This window comes from Oncorhynchus mykiss, chromosome 3, assembly GCF_013265735.2.
Source record: "Oncorhynchus mykiss isolate Arlee chromosome 3, USDA_OmykA_1.1, whole genome shotgun sequence".
Lineage (NCBI taxonomy): Eukaryota > Metazoa > Chordata > Actinopteri > Salmoniformes > Salmonidae > Oncorhynchus > Oncorhynchus mykiss.
In genome coordinates, this window is record NC_048567.1 from 29,892,844 (window position 1) to 29,916,932 (window position 24,089).

General features: G+C 40.9%; 1 protein-coding gene across 1 annotated transcript in view; it reads right to left on the reverse strand.

The window, feature by feature from the left end:
- Positions 1-8,318, reverse strand: part of LOC110517528 (glutamate receptor ionotropic, kainate 3) — a 122,087-nt gene extending 113,769 nt beyond the window's left edge. Inside the window, exon 1 of the mRNA XM_021595539.2 lies at positions 7,425-8,318. Within this exon, the coding sequence (XP_021451214.1) occupies positions 7,425-7,539 (115 nt within the window). The 5' untranslated portion in view covers positions 7,540-8,318. The remainder of the gene's footprint in view (positions 1-7,424) is intronic.
- Positions 8,319-24,089: the final 15,771 nt, after the last annotated feature.

The following is a 24,089-nucleotide window of genomic DNA, read 5'->3' on the forward strand; positions in this document are numbered from 1 at the left end:
CAAGTGAAGTGTGTTTGTACAGGTTGAATAACTGTTGTATCCTTCTTCCCTTTCAATCTCCTCCTCTGTCTCTGCGTCACTAACAGTGATCACTGCATTACACACATCAAAGGAGCCCACTCTCGCTGGATACAATTGTACTGTGACCTCTCCCAGTCTTTGTTCGTATGCACCACAACAACTCCCAGGCTGCTAGTCTAGCTCTCTGCCAAGAGGATTCTCCCTGCTTGCCTCCTATTCTGTCTAGAGACAGATTTACATGAAAATGAAATATTTGTTTTCCACTCTGGCAATTGACGGCCATCTTAACTTCACACAACTGTTGATGTGTTCACCACTCGCTGTTGCCTTTCTTTATCCAGCACAACTATTTCTCTCTCTCTCTCTTCTTTCTGTTGTCGGAACTTTGCAGGTGAATTCTTTTGCACACGGCCTTGAGTTCAACTTTTGTATAAATAGAAGCGAAGTATTATACCACGGCCCTTCTTGCAGCCTCTTGAAATATTTGCGAGTCATTTAAAATGAGAAGTTTGCGTGAACCCCGGTGAGGAGGATCTAGGTAAGTGTGTGTTTGTCTGTGTGTGTATGTGAGAGAGAGTGTGTGAACGGAGAGCGCTCTCCTTCTCGCCTGCATTCTGGAGAGGCTAATCACATGAAGAACATTTTCTGGTTGGGAGGGATAAAGACCAGCCTCTGAAGTGACTCATCGTGTTTGGAGAATTTCAACCGAGCAGCAGCTAGCGAACGCAGCTCTAATTCTCCTCACAGAAGTGTGGCTTTGGAACAGTCACAATGCATACAGCAGAAAATACATCTTGAGACTTCTCGACTGTTATTTCACACAGAAAATGTATTTTGGTAGTGTTTTCCCCAAAGCATAAATTGCATTTGGGGAGACAAAATGACAACGCAGACACCGGCTGTTTGAGGAGAGGCAAAAGGGAGCAAAATAAATGAAAGCGATGTCATATCATGAGGAAGATTGATTAACTGGCCATGATAAAGTATTAGGTAGATAAAGTAATTGAATATTCAATACATCCCTGTCTGGCAGTGAAAAGCAGCATTAAGAAATAAAAGAGACGAGAGACTACAAATTAGTTTAATCAATCTTCTGCCTCCAACAAAAATTAAACAAGCATAACTATAAGTATCTATTAAATGGCGTGTGGGCGGGCTGGTTTGTAATTTCATTGTTTCTCAGCATAAGCATTGGCTGCTCTATGACAGTGAGGCATGAGAGTGAGCCATCCATTATATATATAATCATTGTTCTAAGCTGTTGAAAAATCCATATTTTCCGTTACCGGCTGTTCAGGTATTTATATAGTTGCATTGCATCACATAGCTTTCAGTAACTTCCCTCTAACTGTCATAAATTTTGTCATTTTAAAATGGGTGCTATAGCCTACCCCATGTCAAATGAAGCATACTCAAAGCTCAGTGGTTGGCTGAATTTGTGACATAACCATTGGCATCCATTGAAGTTGACATCATTTAAAGACAAAGTGCAGGATCTTAAGCACAACAACATGTTCTACGAATTGGACTCATCACATATCATACAAATTGCTAGTATTTATATATATATACTGTATATTATTATTCATTAAAACATTTTCATGACGTAACATCAAACAAAATGGATGACGTAGTATACAATTGGACGCAATTAGTACGCAAGAAATGGGGACACGTTCTGGCTCATGAGCACCACATTCAAAGCTACTGGTTGAAATTACACGATTGTTCGAGAGAATCACTTTAACAGAAGACACACAAAATGAACAACTATAGCTTTGGATGTAAAGCTTTAGACCCTAAGTCAGACAGGATGCTATAGAGAAATCTGGAGGTGAAAGAAACACACACTTGCTTAGGCAACGTACTGGCTAGAGAAATGAAAGGAGAGCCGCAAACTCTAAGAGCTCAGATGCAATAATTGAATAACCTATTAACCAACGTTTCGACAGACAAGCTGTCTTCATCTGGGTATAATGACAAACACTGCGGGTCACTCGTTTATATAGAGTCAAAAGGACACACACGGGTGTCTGTAATCATGGCCGGGTGTGGCCTGATATCATTGGTTAATTCTCAGATATAAACAGAACATACCAAAAACACTAACGATTGGCATATTGCCAGCAGCATACCACCCTGCATACCCCTGCTGGCTTGCTTCTGAAGCTAAGCAGGGTTGGTCCTGGTCAATTCCTGGATGGGAGACCAGATGCTGCTGGGAGTGGTGTTGAAGGGCCAGTAGGAGGCACTCTTTCCTCTGGTCTAAAAAAATATCCCAATTCCCCAGGGAAGTGATTGGGGACACTGCCCTGTGTAGGGTGCTGTCTTTCGGATGGGACATTAAACAGGTGTCCTGACTCTCTGAGGTCATCAAAGATCCCATGGCACTTATTGTAAGAGTAGGGGTGTTAATAATCCCCAGTTTACAAATGGCTCATTAATCCTGTAACTATTCCCCAGGTCGTTGCTGCAAATGAGAACGTGTTCTCAGTCAATGTACCTGGTAAAATAAAGGATAAATAAATAAAATCATAGCTACATAAGCCTACAATAAAATCACAAGAACGGCTTCAGATCAAAGTCTACGTTGAGACCAAAAGAAGCAAGAGTCTTTAAATTAGAGATCCAGGCATCCTCTTATTTAATCAATTATCGAGATCACCCCCTCTCCTAGGGAGGGTGACATGTTCGATGCCGATATAATGTAGGGACGATATTGAATGGTTCGCTCCAAAAAGTGGGCCGCAACTGGGTAAGTCGAGTTTTTGCATCCAATGGTGCTACGATGCTCAGAGAGTCGTACTTTCAATTTGCGCTTTGTTTTACCCACATAATTTTTACCACAAGGAGAAGTAATTAAAATATAAATACCTGCCTTAGTGGAGCAAGTGATAACACCTTTGATTGGGATCTACGCTTGTAGTTTCCATCTGGTAGAGGCGCAAATAGACGTTGTGCAGGGATATTTTGGGGTGGTAAATCAGAGTTTACCAATTGATCTCTGAGAATCTCTCACGAGAATTCGACCAAAGGAGGGTCAGAATGTGCCAATGTTTGTGAACGATTCCCTTAATTTGTTCAGAGCACTTTGAGTAGCGGGTAGTAAGAATGCAAGAATGCTTCTTTTTGCGAGACTGTCCTTGAAAGAGATCATGTCTCGATTTGTTTAGAATTTTCTCAATGGCATGCTGTTGGTGTAGTCTCTGACAAAGCACAAGCAAATGCCTGAATTCGTGACTTTTATACAGTGTTGCACCGTTTAACATGGTCCTTGTTTCCACGTATGACTGAGAGAATACATTTATTCATGAGCACCGGTAGACACAATCAGCGTCTGAGCTTCATTGACTATAAGCTAAAACCAGACCTCATTGTCAACCAGGGTAGCCTCGCAAAAATATACTAAAATCAATCTATCCTATACATTATCTATATATCATAGTTATGATGGTATGAGTGTTTAGCAAAGACAAGAAAAAGAAGAGAAGAGGGAGAACACTGAAGGTTAGGAGGAATACAATAGGCCTAGATACAGTAGAAAGAGGCTTTTCTTCCCTCAGACGTTTACAGGCCTGCAGAAGGAGTGTGATTGACCATCTGGCCCTCAGTATGGAGCTATGCACTGTAAAAGCACTCAAATCAATGGAAACAACTCCACCTTGGATGCCCACCATTACACAGATGGTGTACTTGGAGAGAACTGCTTAGGCTACCTAACGAAGAGCAGACACTGCACAGACAGAACACCCCACGCAACTGGCCCGCCACCACCACCCACTTCCAGTGAATGTTGCTTGCTTGATTGGCATTGTAACGTATTGTTCAACGTTGGCCGGCAACCATGAACTACAACAGGGCCCTCTGGTGGTCTGTTGATAAATGGCTTTAACCCAGAGTGTGAGTGCGTGAATAGTATACTCATACACAAGCACAACACACACTCACACACATACTCACGGATACACTCTCTTTACGTCACACATAATGTACATGCACACAGCGGAGTCATTTCAGCTAAACTGAGGGTATGGCAAGCTAAATTGACTCCAGACATTATCACATTGTTGCTGTAGTTTCACTCACCTCAGTCAATAGGGGACCTCTACAGGATCGGTGGGTCCCCCACGGGAAGGTTGAGCTAACATAGGCTAATGTGATTAGCATGAGGTTGCAAGTAACAAGAACATTTCCCAGGACATAGACATAATAATACATTATGGCCTTTCTCTTGCAAAATCAAAGATGATTTTCTTTGTATTATCTTTTACCATATCTAATGTGTTCTATTCTCCTACATTATTTTCACATTTCCACAAACAAAAGTGTTTCATTTCAAATGGTATCAAGAATATGCATTTCCTTGCTTCAGGTCCTGAACTACAGGCAGTTAGATTTGGGTATGTCATTTTAGGTGAAAATTTAAAAAAATGGGGCGGATCCTTATTAATAACACTCTACAAACACGTTATGCAAGAATTCACTGGTACGCACCGGGATTAAAACTCTAGTTTAGTTTCTTGTCAAGTCAAACAGCATTTACCTAGCCAAAGCCATCTACTGCAGCTATCTTTACACACTGTTCTCCCTGCAGCTTCATTGATGCGCTCTCCATAACTCCAGCCAGCCAGGCTATCACATGGTCCTAAAGTCAACCCACTCATATCACTAAACTGCATTTGGCTTTTAATCAGGGTTGGAATAATTTTAGTAGCCTATTTTTAATTGTTGATGTGGAGCTAGGGTATGGCGACTGCCAATTGACACCCCGCATGCACGTGTAGTCTAGGCCTAGGATAACATATACCATACATGATGCATGCGATGATGCCCATAGACCAGGGCTGCCCAACCCTCTTCCTGGAGATCTACTGTCCTGTAGGTTTTCAGTCCAACCCTAATTTAACAGTTCTGAGTCAGCTAGTTAAGGCCTTGTTGAGCAGCTAATTAGTAGAATCAGGTGTGTTAAATTAGGGTTGGACTGGAAACCCACAGGACGGTACATCTCCAGGAAGAGGGTTGGGCAGTCCTGCCACAGACAAACATACCGTAGATTAAGTGCATACAGATATACAAACCCATTAAAAAGGCACTCAGAAATGAACATAGAAATTCAGATTTACACAGAGACACAGTGTTATTGACATAGATGTCACTATATTATTAACGTATAAAATATGCCTAAGAAGCAGGGTAGCCTAGTGGTTAGAGCGTTGGACTAGTAACCGGAAGGTTGTAAGTTCAAACCCCCGAGCTGACAATGTCGTTCTGCCCCTGAACAGGCAGTTAACCCACTGTTCCTAGGCCGTCATTGAAAATAAGAATTTGTTCTTAACTGACTTGCCTGGTTAAATAAAGGTAAAAAAAATAATAATAAAAATTTAAAAAAACACTCTCGCAGACACATTTCCATGCATTTCATTTTTCTGTTCTAAAGCATTTGTATGTTTTTGTTCATGTGGACATCAACTCAAATTCAGCCCCTTTTCCTGGCACATCCTTCTCATCTGCCTTTTGTCAAAAGACTAACTCACAGATACAGAAAGAACTGCACCTGGACTAGAATAAATAATATTTGTTTTTAAAGACAATAGTGCAGCTGTAGCACATTTCTAGGTAAATCTGTCTCAGCTCTGTGGCATTTCAACAACAAGACCTGTCACAGGCTATTTTCAGACTCCATTGTATGTGCTGCGCTACTAGAAAAAAAGGTTATTTTGACAAAAATTCTTCAATTTGCATCACTAAAACAAAGCAGACTCTACACAGCATCTAAGAAATCACAACTCTCCACAACAATGTCATAGCTGTTCACAATGGTGCAGTCAATCATCAAGACTTGACCAACAAGAATAAGTGATGACAAACCACATCTGTAATACTCAATACAACGCATAGTTTTCTAGTGAGGCATCATGGTTTTGTTTGCTCTCAATATTTTTCTAATAATTTGTATAGGAAAAAATACATATAGGTAACTCATTTCAACTACCAGAAGTCAACATGTATTTTTCAAAATATTTGATTATTTAGAATGGGGACTGTATGGCCTATATGGCTGTCTTAGTGGTTAAAAACTAGACTGATGTAGCCTAATAACTATGTAATAACATGTATTTTACTGTAAGACATATGCCTGCCCGTTCTTTAAAAACAAATGGATTGGATTTGGGATAAATAGATTATACCTCACAATTTGTAAAACTTAAAACTATATTTTATATTCTTATATGTTTGTTCACTATTTTACATAATGACTTGTTAGGTTACCTGTTAAGACAAAATACACACATTTGTCCTGGGCCCTATCATATTGCTCTCCATCGTTTACATTGAGCCTTGTAAAGCTACGTTAATTTCGGCTAATGCCATTTTGAGTAATTGTCCTGCGTGGCACCGAGCCACTTGTCAAAAACGATTTGCCTTGGGACAAAAACATATTGATCTTCATTCTGTCCCTCTCTCCTCGCCGCACAAAACGTTTCATCACATCTCCGCGCTCAGAATGAGAATTCTCACATTGTGTTTTACTTGGAGTGATTCCAAAAGACTGGGGCAGCATCACGCGCTCACTTGTGTCATCACATTAACCGTAAAGCAAAGGGGAAAGATAGTGAATAAAGGCTCTAGAGATCTACGCAGGAGTTGCTTACAAACTTCCTTCATTCCATAGGCCTACAGTACGCGTCATGCGGCTGCCCAAGGCAGGCGACACATGTGCCATCTCAGCACATGGGGCACCTTAATATATGTTGTTGTTCCCTATTTGCCCTCTTAAGTACAAATAATATGTTTTGGGTTGTGCATACTTATATTGTATTTCTATGCAAACATTTTCTACTTTTTCAAGCATTTTTAAGCATGTCAACCTTCTCCAAAATGAATAACTGACGTGAGATGAAGACTAGTCATATGTATTGATATAGGATGTATTTATAACGCATCAACAATATCAATTGCCACATGATAACCACATAGGTAACATATAATAGACTATAAGATAATAATGGCATTGAAAAACAAACAAGCATGGGTAGGGGTCATTTTTACTCCTATCGACTACAATGTGGTTGCATCGAAGCCTCCTGACATGAAGTCACAATAGTTGCACATAATTTAATCCAATGTATCACTGTCGTATAAAGTACTGTGGGCTATAGTCTCTGTAATATTGTTTTACATGCACACAGTCATCTGATAGCATACCCTTGAAAAGAGCGTAAACATGTATATTTTATAGATGACGGGCAAGACCGTTACTCCAAAAACCACAGATGCTGCACAAGCACAGATAGACACCCTCACTTTCCTAAATAGATATGATTTCCACTCTAAGAACGATACTGATTATTTACATATAGCCGGTCCATATTACACGTAAATAGACACTTAATAAAGCTTACCTATTCGAATGACATGAGGCATCCCACAAGAGTACTGAATCCAAAAGAGACATAGAATGGCCGATGTCCAGTATTCCAAAATCGAACTCCGGGCAGACAACCAAGTGTTTCGCATGATTGTAAAGTCGTGGGGTCCACTTTTTAAGATTCCAAAGACGCTTCAGTGTTGCTCATCAAATTTGAATTCGACGGAGTCATATGTGGGTTTCTGTGTCTGCGACAAATGGGCGCTCATTGTACTTGGTGCTACACTCTCCCAGTTTTTTCACTCTCAATACTTTGGACGGCTTTTCAAGATTATACCCCAGTTCCAGACACAGGCGGATCAGTGTTACACCTGCGAATGCTGGCTGCTACAATTAGCCTGAACGAGTCTGTATCTCTTCCCCTCCTACGGTTGATGCTATTTGTCTGCTGGCTGGAGAACAACCGGGCTGGATTCCCGTACAAATGTGGAAGGGAACTGCGCCTGCGGTACTTTTGGTCGCCTCCAACGATGCTCTGACCGGTGTTAGCCACAAGAAGCCTTGAAAACCTGTTTCTTTATAAGTTTCTTCAGAATTCATGCAAGCTCATTACATATTTCAAATATATAAAATATCAGTGCTGATTTGAAATATTAAATGCGTCAAAAATGTTGATATAGCCAAATAGCAGTATTTATCATGATGATAATTGTCTAAATGGTAATTACTGTTCATATAGAAAAAGTATTCGAAATGTTTAAGAAAAGCTTCTTCATGATCCAGTATTCGTTGCTGTCTGTTTTTCTCATAGCGCAATGAAGAAATGGCCTATATTGAGCTTCAAGTTTTAGAAAAATCAATAACAAAAAATCCGTGGACGACCAGAATGGCTTTTTAAAATTGAATGCTTGTTCAACTCACAACCTGCGAGTGGTTGGACAGATTCACTGGTGATTATGTTTTTTGGTACTGAGCGCCACCAGCCTTATTCAATAGTGCCACTAGAGGCACTTGAATCATTAAGCAAAGGTCACAGTTATGTCCATGAAACATTTGACAAGTGAGATTATACCACTAGATTATTACATTTTCAATTATAATTTATTCCTACTTATTTTACATCTATGTGTTGATGATGCACTTTTTTGGTTGGATTAATGCTCCCTGAAAATCAATTAAAATGTTCAGTATAAATAACTTCCCCGCCTGTGTCAAAAAGAATCAATTGCTTCACATACATATTCTGCCTATTCTACCTAAACAATTACAATGACACACACTACGAAAGTTTCCCCTTTTAATCTAACAGTGTGTAGTATACCCGTCCCAATGAGTCATTTGGAAAGCATAGCCTACTTTATAGTTGTCTCTAAGGTAAAAAGTGCAGCCATGTCCTCACTCCTTTCGGGCCTAATCAGCATGTTGAAAGACAAAGAAAACCTGTAAACAAATGTAGCAGGAAACGATTGAACGGGTTGAATTGTGTATGTACATGTTGGAAGATAATAGTCTGGCAGTGGGGTGTGGGCCATTGACAAAGAAGACTGCTCATCGCGGTTATTCGGAGCGCTCTGTCTGCGTCAATGAGTACATTAAACTCACGTAACTGCTTAGTGCCTTTCCGTCTGTCCATTTGTCATGCTTTATGTGGAGCCGTCCGTCGCAAGACGGTGGGTGAAACATGATTGCGATCGCATAGAGAGTGTGCCACCGCCTGCAGTGCACAGCCCCCTCTCTCCGCCACGTTCTTTCTGCTGTAGGTACAGTAGTGACTGTGTGGAAGTATCAAGCCACATCACACGTCTATTCATCTACTCGATGACACACAGTACTGTATTACTTACTGCCATGAAGCATTCCAGTGAAAATGTAAATTAATATATCAGTTTGTCCCCTTGTGAGAAATTGAATTTATATTTTAATGAAGGAAAGGCTGAGAGTGAAATGTTGGTATCTCTAGACAGAGTTAGAGACTCAATCTCTGCACTTGATTTTTATATTGAAATATAAAGGGATTTAAAATAGTCTGTTGAAGATGCTCAGTCTGAAGATGGCAAAATAGCGATCTAGTCTTAATGAGCTTATGAATGCACTGATGGGAGAATGGCTTGGCCCATTGGTTTTATATTCCTATTTTGGGGGGGAAACAAACTGATTGTATCAGAGGGCATGCGAGCTAAAATAACCATAACTGACTCTGCCACTGCATATTCATGTCTTGAGGAGCAGATCTATGGCCCCTTGGCACAATACAAGGACTATCAATGTGAGTTATGTGGCCCTGCTCTCACATTATCAAGATTAATTGACTGCTGCTCTTTCAAATACAAAATGTACACAGCTTCAGCAAACAAGACATTCTGGGGGTCTGGGGGTGCCCTCTATAGCGAGGCTTGTGGCAGTGCTCTCCATCAACCAGACTGATCTATGGATCTGATCGATGACAATGGTCAATGGTCAGACAGGTGTGTGCCATCACCAAGACATGGTGGGATACTATGGGAAGCTACGGGCTACTATGGGACACACGCAAGCTATCACATAGATAGACCTGGGTTCAAATACAATTTGAAATCATGTCAATTACTTGAGCTGTACTTGATTGAGCTTGCCTGTTGCAATGAAACCAATACAAAAGTCTCAAAAGTGAAAACCCCACCCATCTGGCACTCCAGGCACCCTAAAGCAAACCTTCAAAGTATTTGAAAGACTTCAAATATTTGAACCCAGGTCTGTTATCACAATCACCCAGCACTCCTCCCCTGACAAGATGTAAGTCCTTCTCTGTAACAAAAAGAGGTGAATATAATGCTAAATAAATATTGCCAGATGGTTTGTTGAATATAACAGGGGTAATGAGGGGAAATTTAAACGACAGCGGATGCTCATATTTTTCCATGCTGGGTTAATAACTACTTCTCTGATGGCACCCCTAGATTCATTCTCTCTCTCTTTCTATGAGGTGTTATCAATATTAAGGAAAGAGGCATGACTAAATCCTGTGATTAACATGAATGGCCTGCTGGAAAACATAATACAACACTGGAAAAGGTAAAAGGGTTGTAAAGGGTGGTAAAACATTAAAACAGTAGTAAATATTGCTTTACAAAGTCGTTTTGGGAATATTTTATTTGGCAGTATACGCTAGATAACAGGGGCGCTGTTTTGAAGCAACCATGGCTCCAGCTTCGCACTTTGTAAAAAATATTTTTGAAGCTATAGAAATGCATTTATTAATGTCTACATTTGTTTTTGTCAATCTTATTCTGTTAGACAGCTTAATGCATATCTTTAAATTATATTATGTAAGCTAAACATAAACATTTAAAAAGACAAAATATTAAAAAAAATATATGTTCCTTAAAGTAAAATTTTTTGAAAGTTCTAATGTTGTTGTCCCCACTACAACAAAAAAGTAATTAAATACATGGAATTTTGTCCGTGAAACATTTAATTGAAATACTGTAAAATTCCATTCATTCCTATGGAGTACACTGCTTCTTCTGTGGAGTGCCAATATGGCAGGCTTCAAACTCTCTCATTGGCCAATACATACAATTGAAGTCAGAGTTTTACATACACCTGAGCCCGAAACATTTAAACTCAGTTTTTCCCAATTCCTGACATTTAATCCAAGTAAAAATGTCCTGTTTTAGGTCAGTTAGGATCACCACTTTATTTTAAGAATGTGAAATGTCAGAATAATAGTAGAGATAATTATTTATTTCAGCTTTTATTTCCTTCATCACATTCTCAGTGGGTCAGAAGTTTACATACACTCAATTAGTATTTGGTAGCATTGCCTTTAAATTGTTTAACTTGGGTCAAACATTTTGGGTAGCCTTCCACAAGCTTCCCACAATAAGTTGGGTGAATTCTGGCCCATTCCTCCTGACAGCTGGTGTAACTGAGTCAGGTTTGTAGGCCTCCTTGCTCGCACATGCTTTTTCAGTTCTGCCCACATATTTTCTATAGGATTGGGGTCAGGGCTTTGTGATGGCGACTCCAATACATTGACTTTGTTGTCCTTAAGCTATTGTGCCACAACTTTGGAAGTTAACTTGGGGTCATTGTCCATTTGGAAGAACCATTTGCGACCAAGCTTTAACTTCCTGACTGATGTCTTGAGATCTTGCTTCAATATATCCACATTAGTTTCCATCCTCACGATTCCATCTATTTTGTGAAGTGCACCAGTCCCTCCTGCAGCAAGGCACACACACAACATGATGCTGCCACCCCTGTGCTTCACGGTTCTGATGGTGTTTTTCGGCTTGCAAGCCTTCCCTTTTTCCTCCAAACATAACGATGATCATTATGCCCAAAATGTCCCATTGTTGTTTCATCAGACCAGAGGACATTTCTCCAAAAAGTGTGATCTTTGTCCCCATGTGCTGATGCAAACCGTAGTCTGGCATTTTTATGGCGGTTTTGGAGCAGTGGCTTCTTCCTTGCTGAGCGGCCTTTCAAGTTATGTCGATATAGGAATCGTTTTACTGTGGATATAGACACTTTTGTACGTGTTTCCTCCAGCATCTTCACAAGGTCTTTTGCTGTTGTTCTGGGATTGACTTTCACTTTTCGCACCAAAGTACGTTCATCTCTAGGTGACAGAACGCGTCTCTTTCCTGAACGGTATTATGGCTGCGTGGTCCCATGGTGTTTATACTTTCATACTTTTGTTTGTACAGATGAATGTGGTACCTTTAGGTGTTTGGAAATTGCTCCCAAGGACGAACCAGACTTGTGGAGGTCTACAATTTGTCCTCTGAGGTCTTGGCTGATTTTCCCATGATGTCAAACAAAGAAGCACTGAGTTTGAAGGTAGGCCTTGAAATACATCCATACCTCCAATTGACTCAAATGATGTCAATTAGCCTATCAGAAGCTTCTAAAGACATGACATACTTTTCTGGAATTTTCCAAGCTGTTTAAAAGCACAGTCAACTTAGTGTATGTTAACTTCTGACCCACTGGAATTGTGATACAGTGAATTATAAGTGAAATAATCTGTCTGTAAACAATTGTTGGAAAAATGACTTGTGTCATGCACAAAGTAGATGTCCTAACCGACTTTCCAAAACTATATTCTGTTAACAAGACATTTGTGGAGTGGTTGAAAAACAAGTTTTAATGACTCCAACCTAAGTGTATGTAAACGTCTGACTTCAACCTGTAGCATCAACAATCCAGAGTTTATATACATCAAAGTTTATGTATGAGGGTTTGAGGTTTTGGTCAGAATCTGTATGAACACTACTGTTGTGGTGTTACTGGGCAGCCTATGTAGTCTACCTTATATGACCAAAAATCATTACACATCGGCCAAGCAGTAAATTAAAAGATAATTCAACCTGACACCTGTTAAGTCACACGCTCAGATATGACGACAGTTTGAGTGTGCTTCTGTCCTGTTTTTTTCCCCTGTGAAATGATTGCCTTCGCATTTACAAGCTAGCAGACTTTGCGATCAATTACTTGTCAGGACAGTCAGTCATAGCTAATGGTTCAGAAAACACCAAGTCCCCATTGTAAAACTAGAAACATCGACAAGTGTTGCACTTAGTTGACTGGATTGATCAGCACATTTTGTTTATTTTTGAGTGACGGTAACAGAATAGAAAGACACGATCAATGTTTCTCCCAAGGCGCCTTTCAGTGGCTACTTATAACCCAGGCCTGGGATTGGCTAGGACAAGATGTTCAATCCACAGTGTTAGATTGTTCATAATTATTTTGAGAAATTGCTGTGCTGCTATTGAGCTGCAAAAATGAATCATGTGAAACATTTGTTCTCATTGATTTTCATTCTCTCTTTAAGAAGATTGTAAAAGGCATCACCACCAGGCAGAAGATAATGTTGGAGATCGAACATCTCCCTACAACAAAAAGGTGAATAGGAACCCGGCTTTCAGAAATACTACAGTCTAATATGGTTATGAATTTGGTGTCAGGTTTTTCGAGCGTCTCCTTTGAAAGAAACCACTTCTTTGATGACAAACTTTGAATGGTGTTGTGAAGTGGTTTAAAACACAATCTTTTGATTGGTTTCATCAAATGCAACAAAATCTACTTTCCAGACTGTAAATGGAAATTGTTTGGGCCCAAAGAAAATTGAAATGAGATTCAAACTGAAATAAAAGGGTGGTAAAACACTAGTGAATATTGGTTTACAAAGTCATTTTGGGAATATTTTATTTGGTAGTCTTCACTTGGATGTATACCTGGTATAACCAATGATTTATATATACACTAGATGACTGACAGGGGGTGCTGTTTTGAAGCAACTGTGCCTCCATCCTGGCACTTTGTAAAAAAATATTTTGGCATTTATTAATGTGAGATTCAAACAAAAAAATGTAAAGAATATAAAAAAAGTTATGGGCTGCAAATTCAAAAGTATGTTTAGCCTGACTGATATGCTCATTTCTTTGCACACTGTTTGGCAATGTAGTGTAGCGAACTTAACTCAACACCTGGCAACTTTGTCAAGAGGTTCGAATTTCTTGCCGTAACGGCTAAGGTCTTGGGTTGATAGTCACTGGACCCTGGATTCTAAGGGATATATGCTGCATTATGGACGCACTTTCAGACAGTGTTACTTCTATATCTTTCTATACATCTTGATAAAGGCCTTGTCTCCTCTCTGAACTTATTTGCCAATGCATGTTGAGAAGGAGGTAAGGAGAGAGAATGTGAGGAATATAGAATAAAAATCATTGAGAAAGTGCCCATAGTGTCTCCCTCCAGACCTTTTCAATAATTCCCCACCCTATGCCTGTCATGGTCAAAAATAGCATTTTAAAGTCTACATTGTTTAGTATGGTCACGCTGAACCACGACTATTTGTACTTCACCTCCCTAACACACACTGTAAGCCTGTCAACGCTGTGGGTTTGTGTCGACTCTATCACCCTGCCATAACGTCCTTGCCGCTTTAGTGGGCAGACAGATATTTAAATGTCGATTTACTCTCTTCAACTTTACTAGAGCAATATTGCCCTACTGCTTTGCTCACTGTTGATAGATTGAAAGCTGGCCGTGGCCTCGTAGCGTATGATTCAAGGCAACGTGCCATCTGCAGATGAGGTTATGAGGAATTGGCCAAATTCTGGCTCTGATCACAACGTTTATATACTGTGGGCTCAGGCCCGTTCTGGCTCGGAGCTGGAGAATGAGCTGAAGATCTATGTGCTGCGCCTGACATGTGTTGTGCTGTGGTGGGAGGGCAGACAATCACTGGCCTGATCATTCATCCAGACAGTCTGGGAGATGGGAAATGAATGCTGCGAGGGTTTCAATCCGAAAGGTTATAGATGAGAATCCCGATTTCAGCATGATATCCAAACATACCAGCTGCATAGCTTCAAGACATGATGACGCCATGTTTGCTGTGCAAGAGCTGACACCAGTGACCTACAAAATCATTGATTAGTTTCTCAAATTATGTATTTCAACCACTGGTTTCCTCACAGTGATTACATTACATGAAATGTAATGTCAGGTCATTGGTAAAATAGCAGCATGTGTGCCACATAAGGACCTATGGTCGGATTGCATGAAAGGACACTTGAGAGGGACGATTGGCGACCTTGTTGAGATTAATCAAGGAGCGATTACTTATCTCAGAGAACTCCCCTGACTGAAATTTACTTGACCCTGGACTGCAGCGATGTGCTTCAGAGAGGGAGCAAATGTCCACAGAGGTCAGAGATCAAACGTTGTCCTGACCTACACTCGGCGTTGCAATTTGAAAAAATGTAATGCACTGTTTGACCTATGCTGATAAAAATTGCATTTGCATACTTAATTAGCATGTGGATCTCAAGACCTCCTTCATCATCAGCATTGTCTTCCAGCACACTCCGCAATCCCCACAGCAGTCGGTGAAGTGGCACTTTTTTGCCAACTCAATTCTTGTAATCCAACTCCCACCAAACACTTAGGATGAAGGACACATTTCAACCTCTGGGAATGGAGGTTTGCTGCATACGTGTAGCAACATCAGTTACAGAGATGCTGCTACATGTATGAAGCATTATGTATCCCTCTTTGCTGAAGTCAAATTCAACTCCACTACCTACACATATGTCTCTCGCCTGCATGTTATGGAGCTAATGAAAATAATTCATATCCATAAGTGTTGACAGGGCTCGACATTGAAGCAAATGGCTAATACATATAGCTAATGACTTTTCACTTTGATCATTACATATGGTACATGCCACCAGTAGAACACATATTCAGAACAATGTGTTGATTATCTCGATGGGTTTCATACTATGAGATGTTTGGACTGTATCATAAACATGCTTAGCTAGCTAATACACTTCCAGTCAAAAAACCTAATGCTTTGTTTGGGGAGGTTATCTGTAATCCGATAATTCACCACTCAGTGTCTGTCAGTGACAGAAAGGGAAACACAGCGATGAAAGCGACTGTCCGATTAACTGCTACATCGGCTAATATCGCTCCGGCAGTTTAACAGGCCAGGCTTTGTTGTTGTTTACACTGTGTTTGCCCATCATTAGGCTGGCAATGCTCGTTGCTGCCTACTCCTTTAATTTTAATTACATTTGATATACAGTAAAGGCTCCACGCGTGGCCCCCAGCCAGGATTTTGAAATAAGACTCAATTAACCTGAATGACCCTGTATAACACAAACAATGAGAAATTAATTGTATGCCATATCCATCGCTGACAGGTTTAGTGGGCTCAAAAAGTACCTTATAAATGGTTTAGAATGCAATTCCACTTTGTTTTCGTTTGTGGCTTCCAAATCAACGGGCCATTAAAATTCTCTCCACCAATGAAAAATAGGATTCAAAACTAAAACAGGTGTCAGGACTGGGGTAGGAAGGGAGGTTTTTGAGAGGGGAGCAGATATTGAGAAAGGATGTTTTATGAAAGCTGGATAGCATCAGCAAAATGGGATATTTTCGGACTGGACGAGTTGTATTGATAGACTCTCATGGCCTTATTGTCAGAATCTATATACACGTGAGGGAACTGCAATTTTCTTCAAGATAAATATAGAGATGGGGGAGGGTTGTTTGAAGATGGATATTGGATCAGTACGGTACAAGACAGAATATACATCATATTTTATTTCTACTTTCACGAAATGGATGAGGTATTTCTGAGTTCAGATGTGTGTGGTACATAAGTTTTTCCAGAGGTGGCTTCAGGCAAGATAGTGCCTTCAGAAAGTATTCACACCCCTTGACTTTTTCCATATTTTTGTGGTGTTACAGCCTGAATTTAAAATGGATTAAATAGAGATTTGTTTTGTCATTGGCCTACACATAATACACCACCATGTCAAAAAGGAATTGTGTTTCTGGAAATGTTTACAGATTAATTAAAAATGATAACAGTCTTGAGTCAATAAGTATTCAACCCCTTTGTTCTGGCAAGCTTATATAAGTTCAGGAGTAAAATAATAATAATAATAATGTTTAACATGATTTCTGAATGACTACTTCAACTCTGTACCACACACATACAATTATCTGTAAGGTCCCTCAGTCGAACAGTTAATTTCAAAGACAGATTCAACCACAAAGAACAGGGAGGTTTTCCAATTCCAAGATGGGTAAAAATAAAATAATATGCAGACATTGAATATCCCTTTAAGCAGTTATTAATTACACTTTGGATGATGTATCAATATGCTAAGTCACTACAAATACATAACTAATTTGCTGGAGAGGAAGGAAACCTCTCAAGGATTTCACCATGAAGCCAATGGTGACTTTAAAACAGTTGCAGAGTTTAATGGCTGTGATAGGAGAAAACTGAGGATGGATCAACAAATTGTAGTACTCCACAATAATAACTTAATTGACAGAGTGAAAATAAGGAAGACCATATGGAAAAAGGTTCCAAAACATGCATCCTGTTTGCAACAAGGCACTAAAGTATCACTGCAAAAAATGTGGCAAAGAAATTAACTTTTTGTCCTGAATACAAAGTGTTTTGTTTGTGGAAAATCCAATACAACACATTACTGAGTACCACTCTCCATATAGTGATGGCTGCATCATGTTATGGGGATGTTTGTAATCGTTAAGTAATGTCACGCATGCTCCCGCTCCCCCTCCCTGGTGCTCGAAGGCGCCAGGCTCCCCAGCATCACGCACTCCTGCCACCATCATTATGCACACCTGCCTTCCCCCCGTCACACGCATCAGCGATTATTGGACTCACCTGGACTCAATCACCTCTGTCATTAGCTCCCCTATATCTGTCTGGTTTCCCGCTCTGTTCCCTGCTTCTGCATTATTTGTCGTTTGTCGTTGTTTACCCGTGTGCTGACGCTGTTCCTGTTTTGTTACCTGTCTGTTCCGGAATAAATGTTGACTCCCCGTACCTGCTTCTCATCTCCAGTGTCGGTCCTAACAAGTAATGGGGATTTTGTTTAGGAAAAACAAGAAACGTAATGGAGCTAAGAACAGGCAAAATCGTGGTTCAGTCTGCTTTCCACCAGACACCGGGAGATTAATTCAACATTCAGCAGAACAATAACCTAAACACGAGTCCAAATCTACATGGGAGTTGCTTACCAAGAAGACAGTAAATGTTCCTGAGTCGCCAAGTTATAGTTTTGACTTAAATCTTCTTGAAGACCTATGGCAAGACCTGAAAATGGTTGACAGAGCTTGAAGAATTTTGAAAAGAATAATGGGAAAATGTTGCACAATCCAGGTGTGGAAAGCTCTTAGAGACTTACCCAGAAAGACGCACAGCTGTAATTGCTGCCAAAGGTGCTTCTACAAAGTATTGACTCAGGGGTGTGAATACTTAGGCCTGCATACTTATGTAAATGCGATATTCCTGTATACATTTACAAAACCTTCAAAAAACATGTTTTCACTTTGTTATTAAGTACTATAGTGTGTAGATTGGTGAGAAAAAAATATAAATCTAATCAATTTTGAATTCAGCCTGTAAGACAACAAAATGTGAAATAAGTCAAGGGGTATGAATACCTTCTGAAGGCACTATATGTTTACCTGACCCTAGAGACGTGGGTTAATACGACAAGACTTCAATCAGCGCACAGCTGAGAGAGCATTTGTAATGTAGTGGTTTAAGGTCACACAGGGTTTACACTTTAAAATCAACATACTACTGTTGTGCAATAGCTACAATGATGTGTGCTTATGCAAAATTTTCTCTGTGTGTTTATGGATGTATGTTTCATGTGTGAGTGTGCATTTATGTGTGTTTGCATGTACTGTGTGTGTGTTGGGGGGGGGGGGGTGAGAATGTGTGTACGCGAACATGACATATTCGTGTGTGTGTGTGTGATTGTGTCTGTGCATACGTGCGTGAAACAATACAACCCTTCTGAATAGGGCCGCGCTAATTTAAAATGTTTTTGAATTTAAACAATACAGTGATCCCCTGACTTTCATGTTATCACATTGGCAGTTATGAGTAATTGCACCCTGCAGCATTCCCTACCCCTGGACCACTTTTAATTATGTTACAAAGCGTACTGTTCTTCTGAATTAATGTCAGCACTAGAGTCTTGCATTATTGGACTCACTTGTGTATTTACAGGGCTTTTTCTTTTGAATGATGAAAATATGTCTGTAAATATGTCTGTTTTTGTTGGTTTGTTGTAACCTAGGGGCATGCACTGTGGTAGGGGTATTTGCAGATTTCAGGGTAGGATTAGTGAATTGTAATAAATAATGCAATATTTGGAAGAGTTATGAATTGTAGATTAAAGTGTGTATTTATTTTTGGTGGAGAGAGGCCACTTTTGTCAACAATGTTAGGCTACCCCACTCTACAGACCAGACTTGGGTTCAAATACTATTTGAAATAATTTAAAATACTTTATGTGCTTGATTGAGCTTGCCTGACTTAATGGACCAATAAATTAAATAAAGAATGATAGTAAAAAGCTTAAATAAAAATGTGATTTATCATTCATTGAATCAGGTGGCTCATTCTTTACAAAACCCACTGATATTGGCAATTACTTGAATAGTTTTTTCATTGGCAAGATTTGCAAATTTAGGCATGACATACCAGCAATAAATGCTGACACTACACATCCAAGTATAACTGATCAAATTATGAAAGATAAGCAATGTAATTTTGAATTCCGTAAAGTGAGTGTTGAAGAGGTGAAAAAAATGTGTTGTCTATTAACAATGACAAGCCACCGGGGTCTGACAACTTGGATGGAAAATTACTGAGGATATTAAAGGACGATATTGTCACTCCTATTTGCCATATCTTCAATCTAAGTATAGTAGAAAGTGTGCGCCCTCAGTCTTGGAGGGATGCAAAAGTCATTCCGCTACCCAAGAATAGTAAAGCCCCCTTTCCTGGCTCAATTAGCCGACCAATCAGCCTGTTTCAAACACATACTACACTTTTGAAGAAAACTGTGTTTGACCATATACAATGCTATTGTACTGTAAAAAAAATTGACAGACTATCAGCACGCTTATAGGGAAGGACATTCAACAAGCACGGCACTTACAGAAATTGATGATAAAAACATTGTGGGAGCTGTTTTGTTAGTCTGCAGATTTGTTATGGCTTTACACCCCTTGCTGTATTGTGGAAAAAGAGGGTGTTCTTTAACGGAAGCCTGTCCAACACAATCCCAGTAGAATCAAGAATTCCCCAGGGCAGCTGTCTAGGCCCCTTACTTTTTTCAATCTTTACTAGTGACATGACACTGGCCTTGAGTAAAGCCAGAGTCTCTATGTCTGCGGATGACAACACTATACATGTCAGTTACAACAGCGAGTCAAATCACTGCAATAATTAACAATGAGCTGCAGTTAGTTTCAGAATGGGTGGCAAGGAATAAGTTAGTCCTAAATATTTTAAAAACTAAAAGCATTGTATTTGGGACAAATCATTAACTAAACCCTAAATCTCCACTAAATCTTGTAATAAATAATATGGAAAGTTGAGGTGAGTAAACTGCTTGGAGTAACCCAGGATTGTAAACTGTCATGGTCAAAACATGTTGATACAACAGTATGTAAGATGGGAAGAAGTCAGACTTTTCACAACAATATCAACAAGGCAGGTCCTACAGGCTCTAGTTTTGTTGTACCAGGCCTACTGTTCAGTCGTGTTGTCAGGTGCCACAAAGAGGGACCTCAGATAACTACAAATCTGTCACACCCTGGCCATAGAGAGGATTTTATTCTCTATTTTGGGTAGGCCAGGGTGTGACTAGTAAGCTTCACGGTCGTTTCCTTGTTTTGTTGGCGACATTTACATAAATAACGGAAAATGTACGGTCACCACGCTGCACCTTGGTCCGGTCATTTCCATGACGACCGCCATGACAGAACTACCCACCACCAAAGGTCTAAGCAGCGTGGCCAGGAGAGGCAGCCCCCCCCCCCCCAAAAAAAAAAGTTGGCGGGTGCACACGGGACGGTCGGCGGAGCCGAGGTTGGAACCAGAGCAAGTCGGGGAGAAGAAGGTGAACTTGGAGGGGAGTGAAGACAGTTGAGGAGAGAGTTCGGAGAGAGCTGTTGTGTTGGTGCATGAGGCACGACATTCGCCCTACGGAGCATGTGCTCAGTTTAATGTCACCTGAGTCAGCTCTCCATACTCATCCTGAGGTGCGTGCTAGCCATCTGGTGAAGACTGTGCCAGCCCCACGCACCAGGCCTCCTGTGCGCCTCCCCAGCCCTGCACGTCTTGTGCCAGCTCTACGCTCCAGACCTCCAGTGCGCCTCCACAGCCCGGTGAGTCCTGTGCCGGGTCTGCGCACTGTGTCTCCGGTGTGTCCTATGCCTGCGCTCCGCACGTGCCGGGCAAGGTCTAAGCACCAGATCTCCAGTGCTCCCCCACAGCCCGGTTCGACCTGTGCCTGCACTCTGGAGGTGCCGGGCTAAAGTGGGCATTCAGCCTGGAAGAGTGATGCCAAGGATACGCTCAAGATCTCCAGTGCTCCCCCACAGCCCGGTTCATCCTGTGCCTCCTCCAAGGACCAGGCCTCCAGTGGTCTCCCCAGCCTGGTGAGTCCTGTGCCTGCTCCACGGGCCAGTCCGGGGCCTGCGGCGAGGGTCCCCAGTCCGGGGCCGTCAGCGAGGGTCCCCAGTCCGGGGCCGGCAGCGAGGGTCCCCAGTCCGGGACAGGCAGCGAGGGTCCCCAGTCCGGGGCCGGCAGCGAGGGTCTCCGCACCAGAGGCGCCACCAAAGTGGTCTACGTCCCGCAGGGGGTCTACGTCCCGCACCAGAGCCGCCGCCGTAAGGGATGCCCACCCGGACCCTCCCCTTTAAAGTCAGATTTTGCTTCCGGAGTCCGCACCTTTGGGGGGATAGGCCAGGGTGTGACTATGGTGGGCATTCTAGTTTCTTTATTTCTATGTTTTCGCCGGGTATGGTTCTCAATCAGGGACAGCTGTCTATCATTGTCTCTGATTGGGAATCATACTTAGGCAGCCTTTTTTCCTTTGTTTTGTTGGCGACATTTACATAAATAAAGTAAAATGTACGCTCACCACGTTGCACCTTGGTCCGGTCATTTCCACGACGACGGCCGTGACAAAATCTCTAATAGCTCAAAGTGGAGGAGAGATTGACTTCATCAATACTTGTTTTTCTAAGAAGTGTTGACATGCTGAATGCACCAAGGTGTCGGTTCAAACTACTAGCAGACAGCTTGGTCACCCATGCATACCCCACATATAATGAATTGTATATAACTGCCTTAACTTCACTAGGTTAGGCGGCAACATTAAGAATTTTGGATGAAAAGCGTGCCCAAATTAAACGACCTGCTACTCAGGCCCAGAAGCTAGGATATGCATATAATTGGTAGATTTGGATAGAAAACACTCTGAGGTTTCCAAAACTGTTACAATAATGTCTGTGTGTATAACAAAACAGATATGGCAGGCGAAAACCTGAGGAAAATCCATCCAGGAAGTACTATTATTTTGAAATGGCTGTTTTCCATTGAAAGCCTATCCACCATACAAAGACTTAGGACCTGTTCACGATCTCTATGGCTTCTTCTACATGTGGCCAGTCTTTAGGCATTGTTTCAGGCTTTTATTCTGAAAAATGAGGGCGATACAGCACTTTCAATGAGTGGACAGTGGAAATTTCCAGACATGAGTCCAGCGTGTGATCGGGAGTGCGCCTTTCTTGTTTCTCCTTTTCTATTGACAAAGCTTTTGTCTGGTTGGAATATTATTGGTTATTTATGACAAAAACAACCTAAGGATTGATTTTAAACATCGTTTGACATGTTTCTACGAACTTTTATTGTACTTTTTTGACTTTTCGCCTGGATGTTGTGAGTGCGCAATGTGCCTTTGGATTACTGAACTAAACGCACCAACAAAAGGTTTTTGGACATAAAGAGGGACATTATCGAACAAAACAAACATTTATTGTCTAACATGGAGACCTGGGAGTGCCACCAGATGAAGATCATCTAAGGTAAGTGATTCATTTTAATGCTATTTCTGACTTTTGTGACACCTCTCCTTGGTTGGAAAATGGCTGTATGGTTTTCTGTGACTAGGCTCTGACCTAACATAATCACATGGTGTGTTTAATAAGACGTTAATCTTTAATCCTATGTATAAAACGTGTATTTTTCATTAATGTTTATGATAAGTATTTCTGTAATTTGATGTGGCTCTCTGAAATTTCACCGGATGTTTGTTTGAGACAATGATTACTGTACATAACGCGTCAATTTCAACATAAAGATTAACTTTTTCGAACAAAACACACATTTATTGTGTAACATGAAGTCCTGTGAGTGCCATCTGATGAAGATCATCAAAGGTTAGTGGTTAATTGAATCGATATTTCTGACTTTTGTGAGCCCTCTCCTTGGCTGGAAAATTGCTGTTTGGTTTTCTGTGAATAGGCGCTGACCTAACATAATCGCATGGTGTGCTTTCACAGTAAAGCCTTTTTGAAATCGGGACACTGTGTTTGGATTTACAAGAAGTTTATCTTTAAAATGGTGTATAATACTTGTATGTTTGAGAAATTTTAACTATGGGATTTCTGTTGTTTTGAATTTGGCGCCCTGCAATTTCACTGGCTGTTGTCGAGGTGGGACGCTACCGTCCCACTGGTACCAGAGAGGTTAAATACACACTCACACACACAAAGCACACATACACATGCATATTAACGCCACACACACTCTCACAGACACTCTTTCACACTCTTCACATACACTGCTGCTACTCTATCCTGATTGCCTAAGTCACGTTTACCCCTACCTGCACGTACATTACCTCAAATACCTCGTACCCCTGCACATTGACAGGAGCTACACAAAACTTTAAGACATCACTGGCATCTTGGGACCTTACTGTATACTCCATCTCAGTAGCTTTGGGAAATACACAAGGCAAGAGTCAGTGAGTGGGTCAAGTAGGCTTGAGGAGACCTGCAGGTTGGCAATACTAACTCTATATGTTGTACCCTACAGTGGTGGCCAGGCTGTCCTGCAATGTCCTGGTTGTAACATCCGGCTTTACAAATACATCTCTTGATCACTTCCAACCAGCCACATTTTTACTACACTGAACAAAAATATAAACGCAACATGTGAAGTGTTGGTCCCATGTTTCATGAGCTGAAATAAAATATCCTAGGAATGTTCCATACACACAAAAAGCTAACTTATCTCAAATTTTGTGCACGAGTTTGTTTACATTCCTTTTAGTGA